This window comes from Cicer arietinum, chromosome 5 (assembly GCF_000331145.2).
Source record: "Cicer arietinum cultivar CDC Frontier isolate Library 1 chromosome 5, Cicar.CDCFrontier_v2.0, whole genome shotgun sequence".
In the NCBI taxonomy this organism is placed as follows: Eukaryota; Viridiplantae; Streptophyta; class Magnoliopsida; order Fabales; family Fabaceae; genus Cicer; species Cicer arietinum.
This window is the reverse complement of record NC_021164.2, coordinates 74,070,305-74,096,029: the sequence shown is the minus strand read 5'-3', so window position 1 is coordinate 74,096,029 and position 25,725 is coordinate 74,070,305. Positions and strand designations below refer to the sequence as shown.

The 25,725-nt window shown below is 28.9% G+C and overlaps 1 protein-coding gene and 1 long non-coding RNA gene across 3 annotated transcripts; one reads left to right on the top strand and one right to left on the bottom strand.

The window, feature by feature from the left end:
• The first annotated feature begins 2,726 nt into the window (after nucleotides 1-2,726).
• Nucleotides 2,727-8,090, top strand: LOC101511675 (uncharacterized). Its single transcript, XR_001143987.3, has 2 exons — nucleotides 2,727-3,853; nucleotides 4,539-8,090. It is a non-coding gene; the product is annotated as an uncharacterized lncRNA (long non-coding RNA).
• Nucleotides 8,091-10,654: 2,564 nt separating this feature from the next.
• On the bottom strand, nucleotides 10,655-20,156 carry LOC101511892 (transcription initiation factor TFIID subunit 5). Of its 2 annotated transcripts, XM_012716231.3 has the most exons (19): nucleotides 19,882-20,156; nucleotides 19,712-19,793; nucleotides 19,403-19,481; nucleotides 19,175-19,272; nucleotides 19,002-19,058; nucleotides 17,246-17,333; nucleotides 17,044-17,153; nucleotides 15,506-15,613; nucleotides 15,183-15,334; nucleotides 14,764-14,874; nucleotides 14,609-14,678; nucleotides 14,452-14,491; nucleotides 13,778-13,942; nucleotides 13,582-13,658; nucleotides 12,860-12,976; nucleotides 11,338-11,603; nucleotides 11,125-11,220; nucleotides 10,980-11,055; nucleotides 10,655-10,878 (listed from the first exon to the last, which is right to left on the bottom strand). In XM_012716231.3, exons 1-19 carry the CDS (start codon nucleotides 20,046-20,048, stop codon nucleotides 10,825-10,827), a joined length of 2,013 nt encoding a protein of 670 aa, XP_012571685.1. In that variant the 5' UTR covers nucleotides 20,049-20,156; the 3' UTR covers nucleotides 10,655-10,824. The 2 variants fall into 2 exon arrangements, with proteins under 2 accessions (XP_012571685.1, XP_027190010.1); XM_027334209.2 differs by lacking the exon at nucleotides 19,712-19,793 and having other exon boundaries at nucleotides 19,882-20,022.
• Nucleotides 20,157-25,725: the final 5,569 nt, after the last annotated feature.

The following is a 25,725-nucleotide window of genomic DNA, read 5'->3' as shown; positions in this document are numbered from 1 at the left end:
TGACACTCATATTTTAAAATGTTGTAAAAAAAAAATAATGTCACTTTTAATATCCTATTTTAATGTTTAATCATCGTTTTCTCTTATAAATTTCATTTATTTTCACTAATTCCTAAACTTTAAATTTTCCTTTTTTAAATCTACAATCTATAATGAACCACACAAAACAAAATTATGTATTATCATAATTAAAATATTCTTAATAAAAATATTTAGTTAGTGTGAAAATATGTTAAGTTGAGTCTCTAAAGTTTGAATTTGACATATTTTAAAAATGAGAAGTCTAAACTTAACATGTTATTTTTCATAAGTTTATTTTTAATGTATGATTCAACTTTTAGAGAATATAATATTATATTTTAATTTTTTTATAAATTTTTACATTTAATAGATCAATGTCAATATGCTTAAGTGCACAACTAAATATAATAAAAATAATATTGATAAAAATATTAGTTATATTTAATTAAATTGTCCGATTAATAGACTTTAAAAGCTTTTATAGCAACTTGGTCTATTGACTTTTCTTTTTTAACTATATAGACTTTTAATAAATTGATCTAATTTTTGTAAAAAAAATCTAACCTAACCAAAATTTAATGTAAACTAAGCATAGATATCCAAATTTGTTAAACTAACCTATTTTCACTCTTATTTCATACATGTTTTTGACTTTGAGAGACTTATTAAACCATGCTAGCTAAAACAAGCAACTATTGTATTATTTGAATATTTTATAGATTTATCTCTAATTTATACACTCTAAAGTAAAAAATAAAAAAGGTATTTAAATAACATTTTGAAGATAATTGATATTAATATCCTACTTTTAATATTTTAATATTAAGGTATTTTAAAATTAAAATATTAAAAACGGGATATTGATATCAATTACCCACATTTTGACGTTAAGAAATCATTTATGAAAACAAAAACTTGTTTTATAAAATAGTACATCACTAGTGACATCATTTGGGCGATAAAAATCTAGGGAGGTAATGTACCCACACAAAAACTAGAGAGGTACTAATAATAGGATATCAAGAGGATTAAGAAACGACAAAACATAAAGATAAAAAAAGGAAAAGTGTACGAAAAATCGGTCCTTGCTTGTGTCTGCAATAAGTCTACGGACAACATGACATTTAATAAAAAATGGACGGCACCTCAATTTTACTCCAAATGCCAACCATTCCTTTTCGGGTGCTTGCCCTACGGATTTTGTGCCTTCCGTCACGTACACATCTCACCAAATTACCTCCAAACTTCAATTATTTTTTAGTTTAATTATCATACTATACAAAATTTCCAAACTATTTTTTAAACATATAAATGTAATTATTTTTAATCTAACAATATATAAATTAAAATTTTCATTAAAAAACTATTTTAACGTTTATCCATTAGAAAATATTTCAAAAATTGTATTTATACTATATCCTGAAAATGACTCCAGCTTTTTTTTTAGTGAGCAAATTAATATTACTCATCTATCTTAAAATAACCTATTATGAATATGCATTCTTTTTTCTTTGGGGATTTTTTTTCTTTGTACTCAGCTCGAGGACTTTCTTAAGCAGGGTTTAAATAATTGTTTCCCAATGCTTAAGGCATTGGCTTGGTAATCTTGGGTCGGCCAGCTAATTATTTGACAGATAGATTCCTCGCAGGACGGGGACAAAGATTCCGTTACTCTTTCCGTTTCAATGTCGATTAAGGTTTTTAAATATATATTAAAAAATATAATAATTAAAATAATATATAATTTTTTAAATTATTTATTATAATTATTGATTAATTTATTATTATCAATATAAATATAATAATATTTTAAAGTGATGTATATATAATATAGAAAAAATAATCAAAATTATATTAATAACTGTATATATTTATTTTGAGATAATTATTTTGTTAAAAAGATATGTATTGTGAAATAGCAAAAAGAAATTCTCTTACAAAATGTGAGTAGGATGTAATCAAAAAGTTATTTTTTAATTAAAAAAACCATATTTTAAAAGCAACGAATAGGTGATATGAAGAGCCATACCAACTTATTATTAATATTGTATATTGTTGTTGAATTGATACTAATCAGATGAATTAGAATCATAAATAATATTGTGAGTTGTATTTGTTTATTAAATATAAATATTAATTTAAAAAAATATATAATTTATATCTATACGTCTATTAACGAGATAAAGATAGATGAAGTGCTTTAATAACAAGAGGATATAAAAAATGAATCTATTAAGAAAAATAGATAATCAATGTAATGGATAGATGTTATTAAAATACTTATTTCAATCTCAAATGTAAAAAAATGTATCAATAAAATTAAATGTATTTAATATAAATTTTAAAATAAGTATATTAATTTTTATTAATTTAAATTTATCTCATAATCAAAATTAAAAATACTTTAAAAAATACATATATATATTTTATTATTAAAAAACATTAATAGTATTAATAAAAAGTTTGTTTGAAAAAATAGAAAATACAGCGTAACTTATAATTAAAATTTGAAATGATTTTTAAGATCAGCTAATGGAAATCGAGAAGATGCGGGGGAACTAGAATAGAATAGGAGAAGAATAAATGATATTTGGGAAGGATCCTTCCTAATCCCTAAATAAAACCTAATTAATATCCTGTTAGCTCCATTCCCGATAAACAACAACCCCATCCATCTATCTATCTAGGGGCCCACACCACACTTATCTAACGGCAAAAAATCGTGATATTGATGAACGGTTGGAATTCCATCAGAAATAAAGTCGATGATTGACGTAACCATAGCCGTGAAATCTTCCCTCTACGTACTCCGCCCTCATTCAGTAATAATTCATATTCATAGAGAGAATGACAGCGATGTGGCGATTAATTAAAGGAAATAATAATGCGGTGTTTAATTATTAGTGATAAAAAATGATGTTTAACAAATTGATATGTGCGCTATTTAAAGGTAGCGTGGAGTGAAAAGAGAGAAATAAATGAACGTTCCTCCTCCTCCTCCTCTATCTTAGTAACTTCCTTCTTTGCCTTCGTCCACCGCTGCTTCTCTCTGTTAGTACTTAGAAAGAGATTTGAGTTCTGAGATCTGGCCACGTGTCATCGCTTCGAGTTGCATTACTGCAACAGTCTAATCACCTCACCTCACCGCACCGCACTTTCTTCGCTGCCACAACGAATGCACTACTTTTTCCGTGGTTTCCACTATTATCTTTCCTTTTATTTTCTATTTTTTTTTTTAAATTCAGCATTAGCAAAGATTTACATTTGTCTCATTCTCCTTTCAGTATTAGGAAATCAATCTACAATGAATCGGATCTAATTACTTTTTCTTTTTTTTCATATTCTCTTTCGCTGTTATTCTTTGCCACCAAACCCTAATAACTATATTCTTTTCAAATAATCAATGTCCTCTACGAAATGGTGGATCGTAGAATAGAGATCCACTTAATTTCGTTGTTTCTATCGTTTCCTTTAGATCTGATTCAAATCTTAATCATTTCCCCTTTTAATAGGTTATTCTCTCTCCAGGAGGTTTCCAAATTTGGGAATCTATTTGTGTGTATGTGATGCTCAGATCACATTGTTTTTGCTTTATTGGGACATAGAAATTGACAGAAGAGAGTGAGCACACAGAGGCATTCGATATAGACAATTATACCGTTACTTTTGCGTGCTCACTGCTCTTTCTGTCAACTTCCGGTGCCGGAAATCACTTTCCTTCTGGTTCTGTTTCTTTCACCTCCCATTAATCACCGGCTTTCCCTCTTGCTCTCTCAATATACTCAAATGGAATAGGGAAAGGAAGATCGCCGCTCCCTCCTTAATACAACAGGTTACTTCAGTGTTTCTATACTTATTTTTTAATTCATTCTCTAATTCTAATTACCCTATATTTGAATTTATATTAATTATATTTATATTTAGACACCACCAAATCTAGTGATTCAATTTAATATTAGCTCTTATAATAATAACCGAAAGCGTTACTTTTGATGCCTCTATAGTAATATATATCATGATAAATTAAGTGTCAATATTTTTACATACATTGATTATTATATACTAGTATAGCATAATAGCAATATGGGACCATTCACGTCATATATAGTAAGAAAAATTCATTGGAAAATATTGGTATAAATAGCGTGGTCCTCACAAAATTTTATTTTAATAGGTATCGTTATCATATTGATTTCATATTCACCCCCTTTCATATTTTATATATGATTATTAATCATGCAATGAAGTTCAATTACTTGATCTGTGGTAATGGTTCAGGTATGCTAGATTCTGATATTTTTTACTATTTACGATAGGGTTTAAGTACTTCATAAAGTACACTACAAATTGAATTATAGGGCAGTATTTCTTGCCGTATGTATGTTTTGTTTTTAATCTAAATCTATGTGATCTGATGTGGAAAAAACAATGGTTGATATAAAAATTATCACTGTTACTAATATTCTCCATAAACCTGTTGCTTTTTTTTTTAATAAATTTTTCTGAGTTTGATGCAGATAATAGAAGCATAGAAATGGGATTAATTAACACCATGCATGTTCCTGCTGTGTCTTCATCTTGCTGTGACACTCCAGTTACATCATAAAATCAAATCATGTATGTACTAGCAGAGCAGTTAAATTATACAAAAATGTTGGTGGACAGGCTTCTTTGAAGGTTAACAACGAATCCACCAAATATGTATATATGTGCAGGTCAGTGTATGCACAGCTGTCAATTACTGTTTATTTTTTTGGCACATGAAATTAATAAATGCAATTTTCAAAATTTTATTTCCAAATTTAGTTATAGTTTTTGTGTGCACTTTTCTGATAATCATTAATGTATATAAGGTCCACACATCACTTTTAATACAAAAATCTATATAAGAATTTAGTATTTGATGCTGATTGAGTAAACAACTTAATAGCATAGACACTTCTTGTAAGCACTTAAATATATGTTATTTTTATTACAATTTAAGTTAAAAACAGTTTACATACATACCATAAACTATTTTTACGAGTTTAAATAAATTAATCTAAATAAATTTTTATTGTCTGAATCTAGAATATTGATTGAGATACTTGTGGAAGAAATTATCATAGGTGGTCTTCCATAGATCATTGTTTAAAAATCATTAAAAACTTTAATGATGATCGACGACACTTGTTAGAAGTATAAGTTCACTATCCTCACGGTGTTTTTGGCGGAGACAGTAATTCAATCGATTTCAACTATATAAAAATAAGGGAAATCAAATTTGTCCTTCAAACTCAACTCGTCGAACAGACAACAATCATATCATTGTTGTAGCTGTAAGGACGAGGAGATCCGTTTACTTATATTTTTGAGAAGTGTCGTCGATAGTTTTTAGAGTTTGGTGACATTTAAACATTGATTCGCGTCCACTATATAATTTGTCTCAAAGTTATGCTCAAGAATCTTTGACAAATTCTAAGGTAGATCAAGTTGATAAGTGACCTACTATAGACAGATACTTAAACATTGTTCAAAATTTCTACAACGATAGACATTATTTCATAGAAATAGAAGATTATGGTTCTCTTCATTATAAAAGCTGTGAAAGTAGTTACTTGATTAAATTTGTTTGATAAAATAAGGAAAATTAAGAACGAGAAACCATTAACTTTTTACTTTGAAGGAATGTTGTCGATCATTGTTACAATTTCAAATGATTTTTAAGCACTAATCTATGATAGATCATATGTTATATTGATCCACCAAAATCTTTTCTTTGTAATTTCTCCTAAAGAATAAAGATGTTAATAGACTATTACCTTTGCGAAAATGTTTGTGATTTTCATTTCTTTAAAACGTGTGTTTATTTTGTTCGAGAGACATGAGGGCATAAATTCAAAGGCTTTGCAATTATCAAGTTCGAATAAGGGTTTGAAGTTTTGGAGCATTACATCATCCAAATTTTGCAAAGTCATTTTCTTTGATAGAGTACGCCGCCATCAGAAATAGAAAAATCAAGTATATATTTGGATGTGTTTTTTTGTTGTAGTTGTTTTTCGCAGGTTGCTCTCATTAGAGATAACTATGTGCAAGACACATCAGATATTAAATATGGACATTTTTTATGGTCGAGATTCAAATTATGGTTAATCACGTTGTACAAAGATCAATCTCTTCTGTCAAATCTAACTTCAATCGGTAAGTCTAATATTGGATGTTCAATGGAAAGGGAATGCAATGAAATAAGATATAACTTGTTTGGATGTTGTTTATGTTGGAATGAAGAAAAATGATTATAGTTCTGTCCTATTGCTCCCAAATTAGATTAAGATAAAAAATGGAGCAATATGTGAAATGGGACAAAATGCATTCTATTGAATTCTATTATATATTTAAAGTAATCCAAAAAATGTAATTTACTATGAATAAATTCATTCTAATCTCATTTCACCCCTTTCAATTAGTTCAAACATAAAACACTGGATGTATTGAAAAAAGCTATTTGGTGAATAAGTAATATACTTCATCTTTTTTCGTATATGACTGTATTTATCTTAATTATACACAAATTTATTTATAAATATTCCAAACTATCAACAATGATCTGACACAAATAATAATAGATGTTTGAATCATTTAAATATTTAGTTGGAGGGTAGGGATCATCTTATTTGAGAGAACATTAACCTTTTCCCTATAGGATTCCCATCAAGTAGTACTGGAGAGACAAATATAGGATAACTAGGGGATACTCCCATTGTTGTATTTTAACATTCTATGTGGAGGCATGTAGATTAAAAAAAAAAAAAGAAGTTAATTAACGTTTTAGTTGTTTGATTGGTTTCCATTTCAGTACTGAATACATAAAAAGTTTTAACATATATTAATTGTTTTTAGATCTTCCATGGAATTTCCTTGAAATTGTGTTCATCTTTCTTTTCAATCCCCGTTTGAATCAATTAATTCAGTATTTGACAAGTGGGGTGATCTTGTTTTGGCTTATAGTGTCATATGTGCCTTTGTTTCAAGCTCCAATACAACAATTGCTATGTTTTGCAATTTATTTTTCGGTTGACTAATGTCCTCAACTGATTTGAAGCTTTAAATTATGTGCCCTCTTCTTTATGTTTATTTATTTTGTAATAAGGGGAATGCTTGAATACACCCACTGATTTTTACGAAGGAGTTTTTACTAACATGTAACTTAAGGTGTATTAAACTAATATAATTCTTTAAAAAAAATAGTGAGTGTATTCTAACAAATTTTTCTGAGTTACTAACCTATCATACTTGTATTTTATAAAAAGAGTATTTTAGCCACATACTTTAGGGTGTATTCAACTATTTTTTAGTAACTTTATAATGTATTTGTTCTAAGAAATGGACGGGGTGTAACATTAGTAAGTTTTGGTGATTAAATATATCTTTTATGCTAATTAAACATTTTAAATTATTGCAGAAGTTTGTGGTAGATCTTTTCTAATCTCAGCAGTTAGTTATGTGTAAATTATATTGTCCATGTCTTGGCTGAGTAAAACCACATTGAATTGTGAATGGTTTCTTTTGACATATACATTTTAGGCTAATGGTTAGCCGCTGAGCATTTTGTCCACAAGAAATATAGACATAAATTGGAAGTTGAGGGTATTGCATATATAATTGAAGCTGATATAACAAATTCTGACTAATATTTATTAATCATGAAACGAGTTACGAAGATCCTCTCAAGCTATATATGCAATACATCCAACGTAATAGTAATTGTTTGTTGTGTCCTTGATATGTTATTTCCAGTGATCAATTTAAACTTTATTATGGATAATATTAATTATCAATTATCAGGAGTTGTAATTATTGTATGTTTAAGGGAATTATGACAAGTACAGAATTAATTAATGTAGGATATTCTTCCTAAATTAGGATTGGGAACACTGCAGTTTATATAAATGTTTCTACCTATGGACGCTAAAGACTCTAAAACGATGAAGAGTGTCGTTTATGTTTAGGTAACTTTTCACGAACCATAGCATGGGATATATATGTAATTTACTTGATAGTACTTATTAAAAGAATGGTTAATTAAGTTTTTTGTTTTGTCTTTATAAAATTTCTTACCAGTTTTATTTCCTACTAGAATAAAATATGTTTAATTGGTCTTTAACTTTTAGTTAAATTCTATAAAATGTCGATATTGTTATGTCTCATGTTGAACGAGATCTCGTGGTTATTTATGGTTTTCTCGTAATAATTATATCATCTTTAGACAAAATAACATGTTTTAGTGTCTTTCAATTTTTTTAATGATTTTTGCATGTAAAATTAGAACATTATAATGCCACAAAATAATACAAATTTTTTTTATAATATTAATTTAGAAAATCAAATTTTGAGATATTTTTTTGTGGGAGATTTTTTTTATAATTTTGAAAACATGTTTATAGAAAAATCATTCAAAAATTTTTTGTTGACATTCTTGCATAGATTAAAAATGTTTCTATAATAATCTTATTGACTTAAAAAATATGATTTTTTTTACATGAATTAAAAACAAAATTTTGTAATTTTACAAAGATTAATAACTACTTATTTATTCCTAAAATGAAATTTTAAATCTGTTATTGTCAAAAAAAATTGAGTTTTGAAATGTAGTACAATAGATAGATATTGGTAAAATGGAAAGGTAGCAGGGACTTTATTTCTATTCTATTTAAAGTCAAATTTAATTTGATTAACAGATTTAAGAGGTACTCTAAATATAAAATCAAACTCGATTTATCAATAAAATAGTAAGTATCCTGCTTTAAACTTATTTTGCCAACAAACTAAACATACACTAGGCCCGATCCAATCCTTCTCAATATCAAGTGATATTTAAAGGAACTTATAATATAGGTGGTGTTTTTGTCTCTCCAAAAGTTAGTTAATAAAACACTTCACATGTACTTCAGGGGAGTGAAATGTATTAATTGATAAAAAATTGCATTAAGTAAACATAACTTAATGCACGTTCATTTAAGAGTGTAGAGTGATTAGTATCAATTGTTATATCGGATAAATTGATTCTAGATATTACATATTTATCTGCATTATTTATCCCATGTGTTTAAATATCAGTTATATAGTATTTACTTTATTTGGACACAAAATCTAACACTTTCTTTTCCACAACTACTTAAATATGTGGGTATTAATGTAATTTGAATTAAATCTAAAGTTTTCTTTTTATTTTTTTCTACCCCACGCCTTTTTCCTATTTTTGAGGACAACAATCTTTCACTTGCAAAATTTTTGTTCTCTGCCCCTCGAGCTCAATCTGTTCAGAATTCTTCTTCCATTGCAACCAAACAATGTGTTAACGTGTTCAACCAAAGAATTTTTTTTTTTTTTCTCGTGAAAGTAGTCTTCGTAAAATAGATAATATTGTTGTCTAAATAAAGAATGCGTATAGGGCTAATTACATGCAAAATATATTTACGGTTTATGAAAAATTCATATAAATATTTTTTCTAAATTTATTACCAGTTTATTTCACATTTTCCTCGTCATAATTTAAAAGTTGCATTACTTTTTGTTTTATCAGCACAAAAACAAGCTGCAGGAACCAACGCTACACACCTAAAATAAGTGGTAAACAACAATAGGTTGAGATTTAATCAGATATTTGGTACGATCAAAAATATATTTCATACAAAATATATTCTTGCATATTTTTGGAAGAATGGTATTAATAAATAAAATAAGAGACAATTACATTGATATCTTGATATATCGCTTACATCCCCTCTATTCTTCAATCACACAATCACCTCCCTTATTTAATTAAGAGGCTAATTAAGCTGCTCCCACTTAATCTTACATTTTCTTTCTTCAACCCAATAACTTCTTTTACATTCTTATCATTCTTTTTCCTTATGTTTTTCAAATCCTTTCTTTGCAATTTGTTATTCAAACTTCCTTAGTTCATATTTTTTTTATATATTAGAAGGGTCAAGAAACTATCTGAAATTTATCTTGTTCGATGAAAAGAGAAATAGCAAAGAGTAATTAATAAAAAACACGGACGCCACTACAAATTCTTTTTGGCCAATCTAGCAGAGAAATAAGAGAAGAATGACTTACATTTATACATTTTTCCTAATATCCCAACTTTTGCAATAGTTTCAAACTTCTATATAATTGTGGTCTTTAGGAATTACACAATTTATTTCATTTGAAGGGAAGGTGCAATTTTATGACAATATCTCAGATTTATTAAATTTTATCAAAATAAGAGTTTAATTAATTACCTTACATTAATCAAATTAGTTTAAATAATATAATTATTTTACTTATTTGATGGAAAATTCTTTAAACTGAGGGTACTTTAGTACTTCTGAAAATAACCAACATTTTTCTCTATTTCTCATCTTTTTTCTTTCTCAAACTCTCTCTTTTTCTCTTCACTATTTTTTCTCACTTCTCACCTTTTTTTTCTCTTCTCAAACTCTTTCTGTCTCTATTTTTTCTCAAGCGTTGGTAAGACTTGAATGTTCCCAGGTGCAAATTGAATTCTCAAAAGCTCACCAGCTAATTTATGCACAAGGTCGTTTCAAATATTTTTGTTTTAACAATAAAATAACTGTTACTGGTTTTTTTTAGTGGCACGAGAATATGATCTTAATCTCCGCTGCAGTAGTTAAACAATATATTTTACAGGTATATAAATTAAATGGAAAAGAAAAAATAGTGATTGCAAAATTTACATAAAATAAAATAAGCCTGTATTAAATGTGTACATCATTTAGCATTTTTTTTAATCTGACTTGGCATCCTCAGAAAATATTAAGCATTTTTTGCAAGTGCTCCAGCTGCAAAAAGAAGATTCCTTCGAGAAAACTGCTTCCAAGAACAGAATACAAGCATCAAATCTTAAGATTGAATCTTATCAACAATATCCATTGATAAACATAATCATACATACAATACTGTACACCTACCCGCAGAGCATTAACCGGAGTAGATTTGGTTGTTAGGGTCTTCAGCGATCTGAGTCTGTTGTTAGTATTCCCATTTCTATTGAAGGAACAATTAGTTAGTGTAAGAACAAATATTTTAATATTTTGGTCAGTTAGACAAACTTACTTCTCTTCAATCCTTGAAACCTTGGTGCTCGTATTTACATCCCATAGTTTTACAGTGCAATCGGCAGAGCCAGATGCTAGAATAGCACCTTCAGAACTGATACATTCAATCATAATGAACAGCATTAGTATAACGCCATGCTAGCGAGAACAAAAAGACCTTTAGTTTCCACATGTATGAAGTTAGAGTATTTTGATTGGGATGGGAGATCACCTGAAAGCGAGTGACCAGACACATGATGTGTGACCAACCAAAGGTGTGACACAACGGCCACTAGAAAGGTCCCACATCATGATTGTGCCATCTTCATCCCCGGATGCCATATAGCGACCATCAGGAGACATTGCCAAGGACAAAATCATACCCCTGTGACCAACAAAAACACGGACACACTCTCCACTCTGCACATCCCATAGTCGAACCGTTTTGTCACTGGAACCGGTTGCGATGTAGTTGCAGTTGACATGCCATTGGACGCACTAAATAATAAGATCATAAATCAGGCAAAGCATTGTTGCTTAAAACATAATGAATGAGTGAAATACTTTTGTTGAAACATGTATTGCACCAGCTAAGAACAGGATTTTCAGGAATCTTAATTGAAAAGAATGGAAATTTACCTTCATGCTATAAACCAAACAGGCTTTAATGCAAAGATCATGCTTAAGATCAAATTATCAATCAAATGACGAAGGCAAACAATATTATCAGAATCAACTAGAGACCGTTTCAAAAAATTTACAATGGCAATGTACAAGTCAGCTCTATCCAAACTGAATGAGAGTACATCTGACAAATAACAGGAAGTCAATCTTAAAACAAAGACTTAATTGCAATTTTGGTCCTTATTTTAACTGAATTACGAAAATAGTCTTTATATTTTATTTCTCCCCAGTTTTGGTCCCCAAACAGAATTTTGGTCCAAAATTTGATGGTGTCATTTTTTTAAGCCACACTACACCATTTACGATCATAGATCTCAGATACAACTGTTGCACCACAAGATCTTGAGGCACGGTGTGACTTAAATAAAAGCAAAAAAAATGACACTTCATCAAATTTTAGACCAAAAGTTTGTTTGAGAACTACTTCGTGATTCAGCTAAAACAAATTATATCAAGTTAGCACCGAAAATATTTTGATGGTTACTTTTTTCAATAAATCCCAGCATCTGTTGAACATAAAGCAGGTTTGGTGAATTAGTATGCATGTCACAGGATTATTCTAGAAAACTTTAATTTAATCTTAGCATAGTAGCATGAGAGTCTGGAGACATTCAGACACCAACTTTTTGATAGAACACAAGTAGAAGCAATAAAACAGGATTAAATCACATCAAATCAAAGGAATTACTACAATCTCCTGCTTTCCATGAATGAAAATAAAACAACCAAACACAAAACAAGACAGTCCCCTTTAACAGTACCATACTAATAAAAATGTAAATTCATAATTGTATATAAACTGCCATATTGCAGTTGGTCAAACTAAGCCTAACATGACAATTATTAAAACTAACTCCCAGGTTTTCTGGATAAACTCACTTCATGAGCTGCTTACCTTCTTAGACACAATAATTGATGAAAACATAATGAAATCACCAATCCACAAATTTTCTAAAGCAAAAACTAAGATGTAAATACAAAATCAAATGAGCTAGGAAAACATATAAACCCTAAAAGGCATAAATACTGGAGAAAATTAGAACGAGAGAAAGTATTAACTAATAACTCACATCAACATCAGACAAGTGTCCCGCCATTATTCTTAAGGGCCGTATCCTGTCCACTGACCAAATCCTAGCAGTTCTGTCATGTGAAGAGCTGGCAAAATAATGCCCCGCTGGACTAAACTGCATCCAGAAAAAGAAATAAATGACACAGCCTTCCAAAATATATGTCCAAACAATAATCTTACCAATCTCACTTGGGAGACAGTGGGGATGAATAAATAACGTCAAAGCATATAAAAAAACCCTCCTAACAATTCTGGGCATCAATTTTCAAGAGTAGCATACAGCATACTCAATATATTACCAGCCCAAAAAAACAAGTAAATTACAGAGAGATCCAGCAAAAGAGAAACGAAGCAAGTTTTAAAGAAACAGAGATATGTTCAGGTAATGGGTAGCCTTGCTACATCGGTGTTCTTTTCTCTGATATTGGATCTTCTACTTCATGTTAAGAAGGGTCTCTAATAATCCTATCCTTCTGTACTATTTGCTTGTGCCAAATGAATTTATTCTCATGTTCATATGCATATATACATGCAGAAAGAAAAACTAAAATGCAAGCAATAGTGTGGATCACATTAACAGGACATTTTGTGCATAAACTGACTCGCATAAATGCAGAAGCTATACTTGTTCATAGCATGTGAAAAATTTGAAAGCATCGCATCTAATTAAAAAACAAATTTAATAATTCTACATTCATTATCAAACAGAAAATGTTTCACCTGAACATCCCAGACAGGATAATTGTGGCCCTTGTAACAAACAAGATTGGCATCAAGCTTTGTGCTCCATAAACGAACTGCATAATCCATTTAAACTTTAAAATTAAAACTACAATCTGAAAGAAAAAGATACACTACAAAAAGCAAAGAAGAAACATATTGGGGACAATTATTAAAATGAGATGAGCAAACATACTAGTGGAGTCAGCGGAGGATGAAAGTAAAAAATCCCCAAGAGGAGAAAAAGACGCTGCATAAACAGGCCCTGAATGACCTTGAAACAGTGTATACTGTCTTTTCTCACCGCTTTTCCCGAGCATTTGTTCATTTTGTGAAGCATCATTCTCACCCTGTGAAAGAGCTGAGGATAGCAAAATTGATAACTAGACATTTATAAAAAGAAATAGATGAAGATTTGTTAACATCAATTGAGTTTTGGCTTTGATCAACACAGCTGTCAAATTCTTTAACAGAGGCCCTTGTGCTTCAAAGCTTTAACAAAAGACATGTTTTTGAGCATTAATATAGCTTCTTTGGTATGCATACCAGCTGGGAGATGACTACCATTCCCATCTTAATGTACTATTCACTGCATATAAATACAATACCATCACTTTTATGGATGGGTACTTAAGACCCATTGCACAATAAAAAAAACGCACCCAAAGTTCTTATTATCCTTGCCCAAATATGTTTAAATGGTTGATTTGCTCATGTGTTGTTTGAACTATAAAGTCACCGAAGCAAGTAAAAAGATATATAGTCAATTAACTGTTATACTTTATTCTAACCACATCCAAGTTTATTGATCAAAGAAGGCAAGAGTTTTAGATTTGTTTAAACAAAAGAAATGTCTTAATACAAACTCACAGGTTGAGGGTTGTTGTCCAAGCTTTGCCATATCCCAAACCTGTGCATAGAATTCCAGAAATTACCAGAAATTCAATCATCAAGTAAGATAAAACTCTATTGAAAGAGGGTTTTCTTCCAGAAGAATGGGTGAAAGGGGATGTAGAGTAAAAAAAACCTTCAGTGACGAGTCCGAAAATCCTCCAGCAACCAACGATCCATCATGGGATATTGATGAACAGCTTAAACTGAGATAGTTGGCCAAAATATAAGTATTATGTAACAGAAGCCGAACATAGTAAACAACATAGAAAAATATGTAGTAGACATTACCTATTATGTGTATTGATAAAAGTGTAAAAGCTAACTGATGGCAGTGCGGCACTACTAAGTTGTACACGGTTCCTTAAATCATCAAGGATGGAGTGTTCTACCTCAGTTGGGCTGCAACAATGCATCATTGTTAAATTCAATGAAATGAGTAACACATTTTCTAGCTTGTGATTAAAGGACTGACCTCAAGTCTGACTACAAAAAGTAGGCGACAATAACATCGTACAAGAACAAACAAATACAAAAGTGAAGAATTTGAAATTCTTTGAATTTTGAGATACAAGATCAGTGAAAAGGATTTCCCCTTCAGTTTGTGGAATGCTGAATCTAAATTAGATGTCCCAAAACTTAATGTCCTTCAAAACTTGTTTTAATCTACAAACAAGAGAATCCATAAAGATTGAGACTTGAAAACATACATTATGGGCAAGGGGAGTTCTGGTTTAACTCGAGGAGCTGCTGATACAGTGTTAGCTTCAGGTTTTGCACTTTTCCCTGTTGCACTTCCACCCTTGTCCTTTTTTATCTTTTTGACTGAACCACCTTGCTTTCCTACTTCAGTTGATCTTTTCTAAAAGAAAAACATATGGAAATAGAAGCAAAAAAAAAAACTCAAATAATGAATTATCGAATTAAAGTAACAAAAATGTCTTTTGATTGAAATTCATTTATTAGAAATGCCTAGGTTCAAAAAACATTAGGACTGGATTACCATTAATAGTCAGAGGTGCATTTTTAATACCTTACTCTCATCATTCTCCCCCTCTTTTGCTTCCCCGTCACCCTTTTCAGAGTCTGAAAGCAAGGCCCCAGCCTTTTCCAACCGTTCTTCTAGCGAGTCTTCAAGCAACTATTGGACAAACATATATAGATTGAAACCAGATAATTAATGAAACAATCATTAATAATTTACATCAGAAAAGTCATTTGTTAAATACTATATTAGAATGTAAATAAAATATATGGGCTGTAAGTATGTAAGTATTCTGGCCCGTTAGCATTACTGTAAATTAGGGTTATTTAATACCCTGTGTCTATATAAAGAGATTCCGCTGTGTAGTTGAAACACACGGGTTATTCTATATGTCTCTCAATACTCTTTATATTCAACATGGTATCTAGAGCCAACTGAGAGACAAACCCTAATCGTCGACTACCCGGTCGACCCATTGTCTCCGGTGAATATTTTTTTTCGGCGAACCGTGTTCTCAAACTCCGGTTTTCCCCTTCTGCCGTTGATACGCTGATTCTTCAATTTTTGTTCAGCCGTTCACGCTTTACCGTCGCTGCCGTTACTGTTTCTAACGCGTTTTTTCGACGAACGACCACTCCATCAGCGCCGAACACCCCAGATCGGCCAAACCCTTCTGCCACGCCTTCAGAATCCTTCTCACGCGCCCACACGCGCCCGCCCACACGCGCCCACCCACTACCACCTCGTGTCTTTGGGTCCACATGTTTTGTTCACAATTTATCCCCTGGTTTGGACAAATTGTCAGCTCGGTCACTCAAGTGTGTCTTTCTCGGTTATCATCGGTCCCAAAAAGGCTACCGTTGTTATTCTCCCACACTACACCGCTACGTTACATCAGCTGATGTTACCTTTTTCGAGTCTGTACACTATTTTAAACCTACCCATATAGCTACTGACCCCTATCATTAATAATTTACATCAGAAAAGTCATTGATGCAAAAAATATGATGAAGAGCTCTTTTGAAGAAGCCAAATCTACAAATGTATGGTCTTTGTTACTCAAAAGCCATTACCAGTTGAAATTAATGCCACACGCCAAGCATGGAAATGGTAAATCTGAATTTGATCATTTGCAAGGAGATATACATTATACACCAATAACCCAATGCATCAATGACATGGCAGAATCACATCTATCATGTCATCAATCGGGGCCACTTGAAATTTTACCAGTATACCAGCTGATTAAGTCCAAATTAGTCACAGTTCTTGAATATGGTGTTCCTAGAAACTAAAGTCCCATCATCCATACGGTACAATGATATAAGCATGACAAGGGCAACTATGTCATTGACTGAGCCCAGTTCATGTGCTTCTCTCAGCATTAGCAGTCATGAATCATGATACATTTGTCATGGAAAAATTAATCCATTGCAAGCCAAACAAAATTTCAGATGTTTTCATGCCAATATGCCATGAAGACACTTTTACCACACCATGATTTGCTAAAGTAAATAACTATGCTCATATTAACAAAAACAACATCAGCAATAAAATTCCTAAGTTGGATAAAATAACAGCCTCACCCCCCAATGTATTTCTTTCTGGTTTGTCTGGTTTGCTGCTTCCTGGCTGCTTCCAGTAAGGGTAACGGCCTCTGGATCATCAGAAATCAAGCTAGGTTGTCCAGAGGTAACTACATTACAAAACAAAAATATGAAGTATGAGCAGTAAGTCAATAACAAGAAGTTTGAATGAACAGATGCAGCTTAAAGTGAATAAAAGTACCTTGGAAGTTAATATGCTCATTGATTATACCAAGTATAGTGGTGGATTGAGTACTGTGTAGATGTTGCAACAGAAGCTCATAGGAATACTGGTAAAACAATAACCATTCAGCTTCCCCCACATATTTAACTCACTATTATGGAAAAATGTAAACACCCATTGGTGAAGGTGAACAGACAAAGACAAACACACAAAGACTACGATAGTAAAGGTAAAAACAAGGGAACCAAAGAAATCATCTCTTTTAGAGCAGTCCATAGATAAAGGTATTAAATTGGTAATCCCCGGATTTGCAGGTAAAGTAAATGTATGTGGTATGACATCATGTACAATTTATAATAGAGAGGACTACGCTAAGTAACTAAGGTGGTATGCTACTCAACATCTTGGTAAGGTTTTGTTACAAAGTAAAAATAGCTGTCAGAATAAATGAAAAACATCTATTGATTTTTGTGGTGGATCTTGAGTATTGTCGAACTTCTTAAATTATTTCGTAGGATAGTTTTCACACTACTTTATATTTAATGATTTGTTTCCTTATTTGATTAGGATTAGGAGTCTAGTACACCAGGATTTGTTTCCTAGCTTAACTAGGATTTGGAGTCATGTATTAGTATAACTAAAGATTAATGCTTAGTCATCCATATGATGAAACCACAATCACAATTCATAGTCTCGATTCCCCTTCCTTGTCTAAAACATTCTATCTTCAACAATACCCTTGCTGCATACATAAAGAGAATACAATTCTTTCTAACGAGAGAAAAGCTAAGCTCAGTTATAGCTAAAGTTGGTGCATATTATATTTTTGGCATTGAGAATCATATGTTTCATTGTGTTTATTTATTTATTTTGTTTGAAAGGGCTTTACGAAATTGATAGAAACTGGTACCAGTTAAATATATTAATGAATAAGAACAGTTTTTTATTGATAATTCTCTGGAGAAAGGTTCTCAATCAGAGTTGATTCACATAAATTACACACTTAAACAGAAAAGTAAAGACTGCACGGGACAATTTACTAGGACACGATTCCACCGAGCATTTGAAATACCTCTGTTCTCTCCCTTTCCAATAACCACCCCAATAACTTCTAGATAATCAACCATCCTTGCCTTTTTTCTATTTATTCTTAATAAAACATAACTCCCACTAACTGTAACTACATTTCTGACAAACAATTAATTAATACTGACTTATATAAATATAACTCCCACTAACTGACAAAAGTCAGATCTGCGATTTTTGGTTTCCTTAATGAGAGGTCTAACCGAAATTTTGCTATTTTTGGTTTTCCTTAATGGACTTGGAGGATGCAATATTATAATCTCTGTACCACTTCTTGTCTACAGACTACATCAAGTAGATATTTGTAAGAAGCACCCAAGTCTGACAACATTACATATTCTCACTTCTGCCATTTCAAGGTCACTGCTCTCAGTGATCCAGTATGTTAATGTACCACGATTGGGCTCACTCAAAATATAGTTCGAGTAGGGAGGAGGAATTTAGTCACAATGACCCAGGCATCTATAAAATATATGGAAACATTACTGAAACGCTGAAAGCATGGCATATTTTGTTCAATGCATAATAACACAATGAACTGCAGTAGCATATGTAAGTAGGATCCAGCAGAATGAGCACATACAGTCAACCAGTAGAGTATATTGTTTTATTTGAATATATGCACAAATAAAGAGCAAAAAAATATAATCAAACCAATAAAGTAATCCAAGAAAAAAAAATATACTACCTCACATATCTTGATGTTGAATTTGCTCTGCCTAAGTGAATGAGCAAATTCCATTTCCTGAATAAAAAGAACAACGTTGAATTACTCAATGCAAACTGTTGATAAATGATGGTCCAACAACATGAAGAAACTTAGGGAGTAATACTAGTATAACACTTCAGATATAAATTAACCTTCAAATGAGTTGGAGAAAGAACTCCTTCTAGCTTCTGAAGGTCACGTAAGTGCATCATTTCATGGTCTTCACGGAAAGTATTGAAAAAATTTCGAGCTGAAAATAAAAAAATAAACAAAATAAAGTCACGTAAACAGAAGAATTATATCATGTATCATCTAAAACACATTTTGCACTGAAATTGAAAACTCTACAAATATGCTAGTGTAACCTTCACTTATTATACCTTCTTGAATATGGCCTTTAGCAACAAGATCCATAAAGCAATGTATAAAAACCGGATAAAGCACACGAAGCAATTCATGCTGAAATGAAGTTGCAAACCGTGTTATTACATCAAAAGTAAATATAACATAACAATTTGAATTCAAAAATTAAATTTTTTGCTAGTTACACCCCTTTTATTTCCAGTTACACCCAGATAGCTTTCGTGAACTGAACCTACGTTAATTTAATTAAATATGCAACCGGGTGTAACTAGAAAAATTGATAAATTAATCATAAAAAAATTAAGTAATTAAACGCGTTTAATTACCCTGTATAAATCTAATGAAGAATAAGTCCACGTTCTTAATCTACTATATCCATTATGATACCTTGCAGGACCATTCTCCAATCTACGAGATATGATACATGACGTGAATTATAAGATAAATTAGTTGAAGTAAAAAGAAACAGACAATTAGAGAGAGAAAATAAAATTACTGAGAAAATGCGAGGAGGTGATTGGCAATATCAGGTTCGAGGATGGAATTTGAAGAGGAACTGCTTTTGTTCTGTTGAAATTCTTCTTGGAAAACCTTCTCCGTTTGTTTGAACCCTTTCTTCTTCAAGTATGCGGTTACGTAACCTAGTATTTCGTCTTCGTCCATTCTTCGATTTCGAACTTGAACGCAAAATCTCTTTCAATTCACTTCTTAATTCTCAGAAACACAGAGCTACTTGGTCCCAAAATTCTTTGCTGGTTTCGTTAGGGTTGTTTCTCGAAAGGGATCTGATAAATGGGCTTGGGCTATGATAAATGGGCCTTGATCACTCAGAATTCAGCCTAGGTCAAAAAATGCACGGAGTTCCTATTTACAAGTACAAAGTTAGATTTTATACCACTCGCTCGTTTAAAAAATTTATCCTTTAACTTTCTAAAATATTTTTAAATATATAGTAAAAACTAAAATAACTTTAGAAAAAAGTCATTTTTTTCCTCTAAAATTATCTTATTCTTGAAAATTTCTATGGTTATTTTTTAATATCAAAAGTTTTATAAAAAAAATTTCTGGGAATTAGTCTCATCCGAAAATTTGAAAATTCGGTAGTTGATCTCAATCAAAAATTACATTTTTAAAAATTTTGGTATTGAAAAATAACTTTTAGAAATTTCAAATTTCTGATTGAAACTCCTAAAAAATTTGTAGAACATTCTTGAGTTCAACTTCCTACACAATTTAATAGAAGAGTTACTATTAAAAAAATAAGAACGAGTATATCATTAGTTGTGAAATCGACACATTTAAACTAATAATACATCCCTTTGTAAAATTGAGTAATGACAGCTTCACATAACTAAAAAATTTGATGAGTTGTGAATATTTCTGTCAAATCTATTATAATTGTGTTTTTTCCATCTCTATTGCAAAAAAAAATTATGAACAAATTTTAAAATTTCTGATAGAAAAAAATTAATTATCAGAAATTTCAATGCACAAATTTATGATATAATAAAATTAACTACCGTAAATTTCAAGACACAAATTTTTGAATGAATAAAATTAAGTATCGAAAATTTAAAAGCACAAATTTTTAATAGAATAAAAGTAACTACCTGAAATTTCAAGCTACAAAATTTTCGGTAGAAGAAATAGTTAACTCAAAATTTTATTGACTAAATTTCTGATAGATAATTTCTATTACCAGAAATTTTATGCCTTGAAATATTTGAGAATGTTAATTTGTGTACTGAAATTTTGAGGGAAAAAAAAAATAGTTATCCAAAATTTTGGTGAGATAATAACATTTTTTTTAGTAAATTTTTTTACTAAATGGCATAAGTCTAATTATAGAGTACAATATTTAATTTTTTTTTTTACGAGTACTGTTATTATATCCTCGTGCTCTTTTCTTTTTCCAAGAAAATACCTCGTCCAATAATCTTTTTGTTGTTATCTTTTGAGCCCGATACATATTTTTATGGGAAACGATGTTAGGTTTTATACCTTTGTTAATATTTTTTAGGAAACAATAACTTTTGGTGTGGAAGGGTTAATTTTTTCAACGATGCTTGTGAATTTGTCATTTTTTATTATTATTATTTTGTCTGTTTTTAATTTCGTTTCTAATTGTTAATATTCATTCTATAAGCTTGCCGTCACTTTCCTTGTAGAAGCTTCAAATTATTTGAAAATTGTCTTACTTATGGAAAAGTCACCATAAAAATATTCTTTATGTTTTATTTTTTATGTGCATGATATAATAAAGATATAATATGATATAATGTTGTATACAGAAATTTGATGTTTAAATATCTATAATTATTATATTATCTTTGTTGCATAATAATAGTTTCATTTGCAAAAATAAACTTGTTTTAAAATAAATTATTTTTTACTTTTTTTAATTGTATTGTCTGGTCAATTTTTATTATTTTAATTTCTCTCAAGTTAATATTTTATATTTTATATTTATTGTAATGAGGATACATCATTCAAAAAGACACCTTAACAGAAATATTATGTATATTTTATTTATAAATTTTTCATAATATATAAATATAAAATGGTCAAATTGATCACTTTGTAATATTATTTCAAAAGGAAAGCAAAAATAAAGGTCTATTGACTTTGTAAAAACACTTTATTTTTTGTTTTTCTAAAATTTGTGTTAAATATATTTGCTAACAAGAAAGTAAGAGAGTATGTTTGAAATAAATCATTATTTACATTGTATATATATATATATATATATATATACACGATCATTTCATATAACATTTCATCTCTCTCAATAATAATAATTCTTTTTAGAAGTGAAGTCTCTCTTATTGATCATGAGGTACCCTTGGCTATCCCAAACAATATTATTTTTTGCAATTACAAAATATAATTTTATGTTTAACTATCCAAATAATATATATTTAGTTACCTCAAATATATTTATTAGTAAAAAATTAAAAGAAACATAAAAGTAAAAAAATCATTATATCTATTCATATTATTTTGACATTTTTAATCTCTACTTTAAATAAAATATTTTTAACTATAAAAAATGTCAAGTGACAACTCATAATTAAAATTGATGTTGAATTTCTTATAAACAGTTTAATTATTTAAATTGAAGAAAGAAAATATTAATAATTATTATAGATTTAACAATAAATAAATTTAACTTTTCTTTTTATATTTGACTGCCCCATAAAAATTAGACTAACTTCGCCATTGATTCACTTTATACCTCTCATCATCATGGTAAAATATAATACATTTAAAAATAAAAACAAAATTTTTCCCATGATAAACAAAGACCTATAGAAGGAAAAAGATTAAAGTAGCTACTGTGATGATTCTCAAGCTTTGGAAAGGGAAATGATATCAAAGAAGAAGAATGGTTGAAGGGGAAACTTGGATAGAATTGTTTAAAATAGTTGTAGGCACATTAATATGTAAATATCGGAGTTTAAAAATATAATCCTTCAATTTCGTCTCTATGATGTGTCACTTATGCACCGAACGTCATGCAATTTTATGAATCTTTTTACCTAAATTTTAGCAATCAAAATTCATAAAAACAAATAAAAATAAAAAATAGCTATCAAAACGACGTGACACTTGCAAATTCGGAGATAAAATCAATTATCGACGCTATACAAGTTGATGAGCCGCAAAGTTTGAGTTTCCATGCAAATGGAGAAGATTGTGAGGAAGCAAGTTCCATGCAAGTTCGTATCCAAATTCTGAAGTTCAAGTCAAGGTCCATTAAGAGTCAATTTTCCTTTATAGAGTAATTCATTTCAGTGGAAACCTTATTTTATTTTTCTTCAATTTGCGCGTATTTTCCTTTTTTCTTTCTACGCCAGGTAGCTGCTCCATAATGTTTCTCGAAGTGTTATCCACGTTGGTGGGTTCACTATATCTGAATATTTAAATATTATTTTATTAAATTAATTATTTAAATTTAAATATATTTTTGTCCATATAAATATATTATTTTTTATTTTTAACATACGTAAAAAGAATCGATAAACCGTAATGACACGTGGCTTTATAAATATACCCAATACATTATTTTTTATGATGTATTAAAAATTAAAATATTTTATATTATTAATAATTTTTCTCATATAATAATTAGCGTCATTTTATAAAGAAAATTTAAATAGAATTTTAAAAAAAATAAAATATTTTAAAAAATTGTTCTTTATTTTAATATTAATTTGATGTTATGAACTAAAATCGATATTTTTGATTTTACAGAAATTAAATCTAAAAAAAAATTACATGAACTAAAATTAAAAAGTGATATATTTGTAAAAATCAAATATATATTAAAATTATTTATTAAGAAAAAAAATTTGAATTTTTTAATGCAAAGTATTTACTAGAATATTAAAATTATTAAAATTATTAAAATTATTAAAATTAAACAATTTTTTAATACAAAGTTTTAATTAATTAAAATTAATAAGATAAATAAAATCAATTAAAGAAATAAAAAAAATGATTATCAGGTAAGAGAGACAACTATATCATGGTGATATTATTTTGTAGGAATAATTTTTTTATAATATCTATTAATAATTAGTATTTATTTAATTTAGCCTTTTGTTGCATGCCACTTATACTTTTGTTATGTTTTTTATTTTCTTATCTATACTAATAATAAAGACAATACGTCGGTTTAGTGTAAATTTTTTATTACAAAAATGTTCTTTGAAGTTTTTTAAAGAATATTAATGTCCTTTTTCTGTTATTTTCTTTTTCTTTTTCTTTCCATCATTTATCTGTTTTTTTTTTTTAAATTTCAATTAAGCAATATTTAGTAGCGGATAATTTTCAAAAATTCAATAAATAATATATAAAGAAATTTAATAAATGTCAATTTACTTTAATACAATAAAAAACATTGATAGCTCACACGAGTGTTAATGGAAATTAAGGGTTAATTTTTAAGGAAATTAGAAGTTGCATTTTTAAAAAGTAGTTTTTTTTTATAAAAAATTGACGCTGGAAAGATATAATTGGAAATTAAAAAACCACATCAATTAGTTGTATCTCCTTTATTTATAGAGATTAACTGGTCAATAAAAAATATTATAAATGTACTCAATTAGGTCCCTTTGTTTAATATTTAAAACAAAATTATAGTATTTTTACTTTTTGTTATAACATTTTTAAAAAAAAATCAAAATAAAACTTTAAATAAAAAATTGTTTAAATAAATTATCTTAAAATATTATTTTAAGCATTTTATCTATTTTTTATAATTTTTTAAATAATAAAATTTAAATTAGAGATTAGAATTAAAAGCTATTTTTAGAAACTTTTTTATAAAAACTATTTTTAAATGAATTATTTTTTTAAAATATCATATTAAAATATTTAATAACAAATATTTCAATTCTTGAATATTAAAATTATTTAATAAAGAGAAGATATTTAATTTCTACTTAATTATTTCCTCTTAATAATATCGACCCGTACTTGCTACTTTTCTTTTAATTGTGTGTTTTTACAAAGCTCACTTTCTTTGAATGGTAAAGAATGCCAAAATCAAATAAGTTTGACTTTTACTCCACTTCGATTATTTTTATAGTTTGTACTTTGTACTCTCACTTATAATTATTTAAAAAGAAAATTATAACCTCTCACACGTTTAAATAAATATTACATAATATTTTAAAAAATTAATATTTAAATATTATCAATATAAATTATTTTATTTTGATAATAAATATAAATCGTTGATTGTATAATTATTTATTAATAATATTTATAATCATTTAATGAAATGTCAAAATCAATAATAATTATTTTTTCGTCATGGTTAACACCACCTTCCTATATTTCGTATTCTAGATGTTTTTTGGGACTTTTTTTAAAACCTGAATGTTCTTGTTTGCATTAGAACTTTACCCTTTGAAATTTCTGTCCAGACAATATGGAAATTGCTTGGCCCACTACAATTTAATCGCCACCAGTGTCGTATTTGAAGTGTAAATGTCATTAGATTTTAACTCTGATCAGAATCAATTGAATTTCACATTGTGTTTGAATTTAAATTAATCATAAAATTGTCAAAATATCAGTCACATTATTTTGACAATAAAGATTATTATTTTTAAGAATTTTTATGATAATAAATTGTAATATTTTAGATATTATTTTAATTATTAAATAATTAATCTATATTTTTAATTGAATTAATAATTAAATTGATACACTTAAAATAGTAGTTTATTCTTTTTTATTTAACCATTAAATCTTAGTAATCGATTGGAAATTAAATATATTTCAATTAAAATTTGAATTTAAATTTTTTCAAATGATAGAAGCGTAGTAT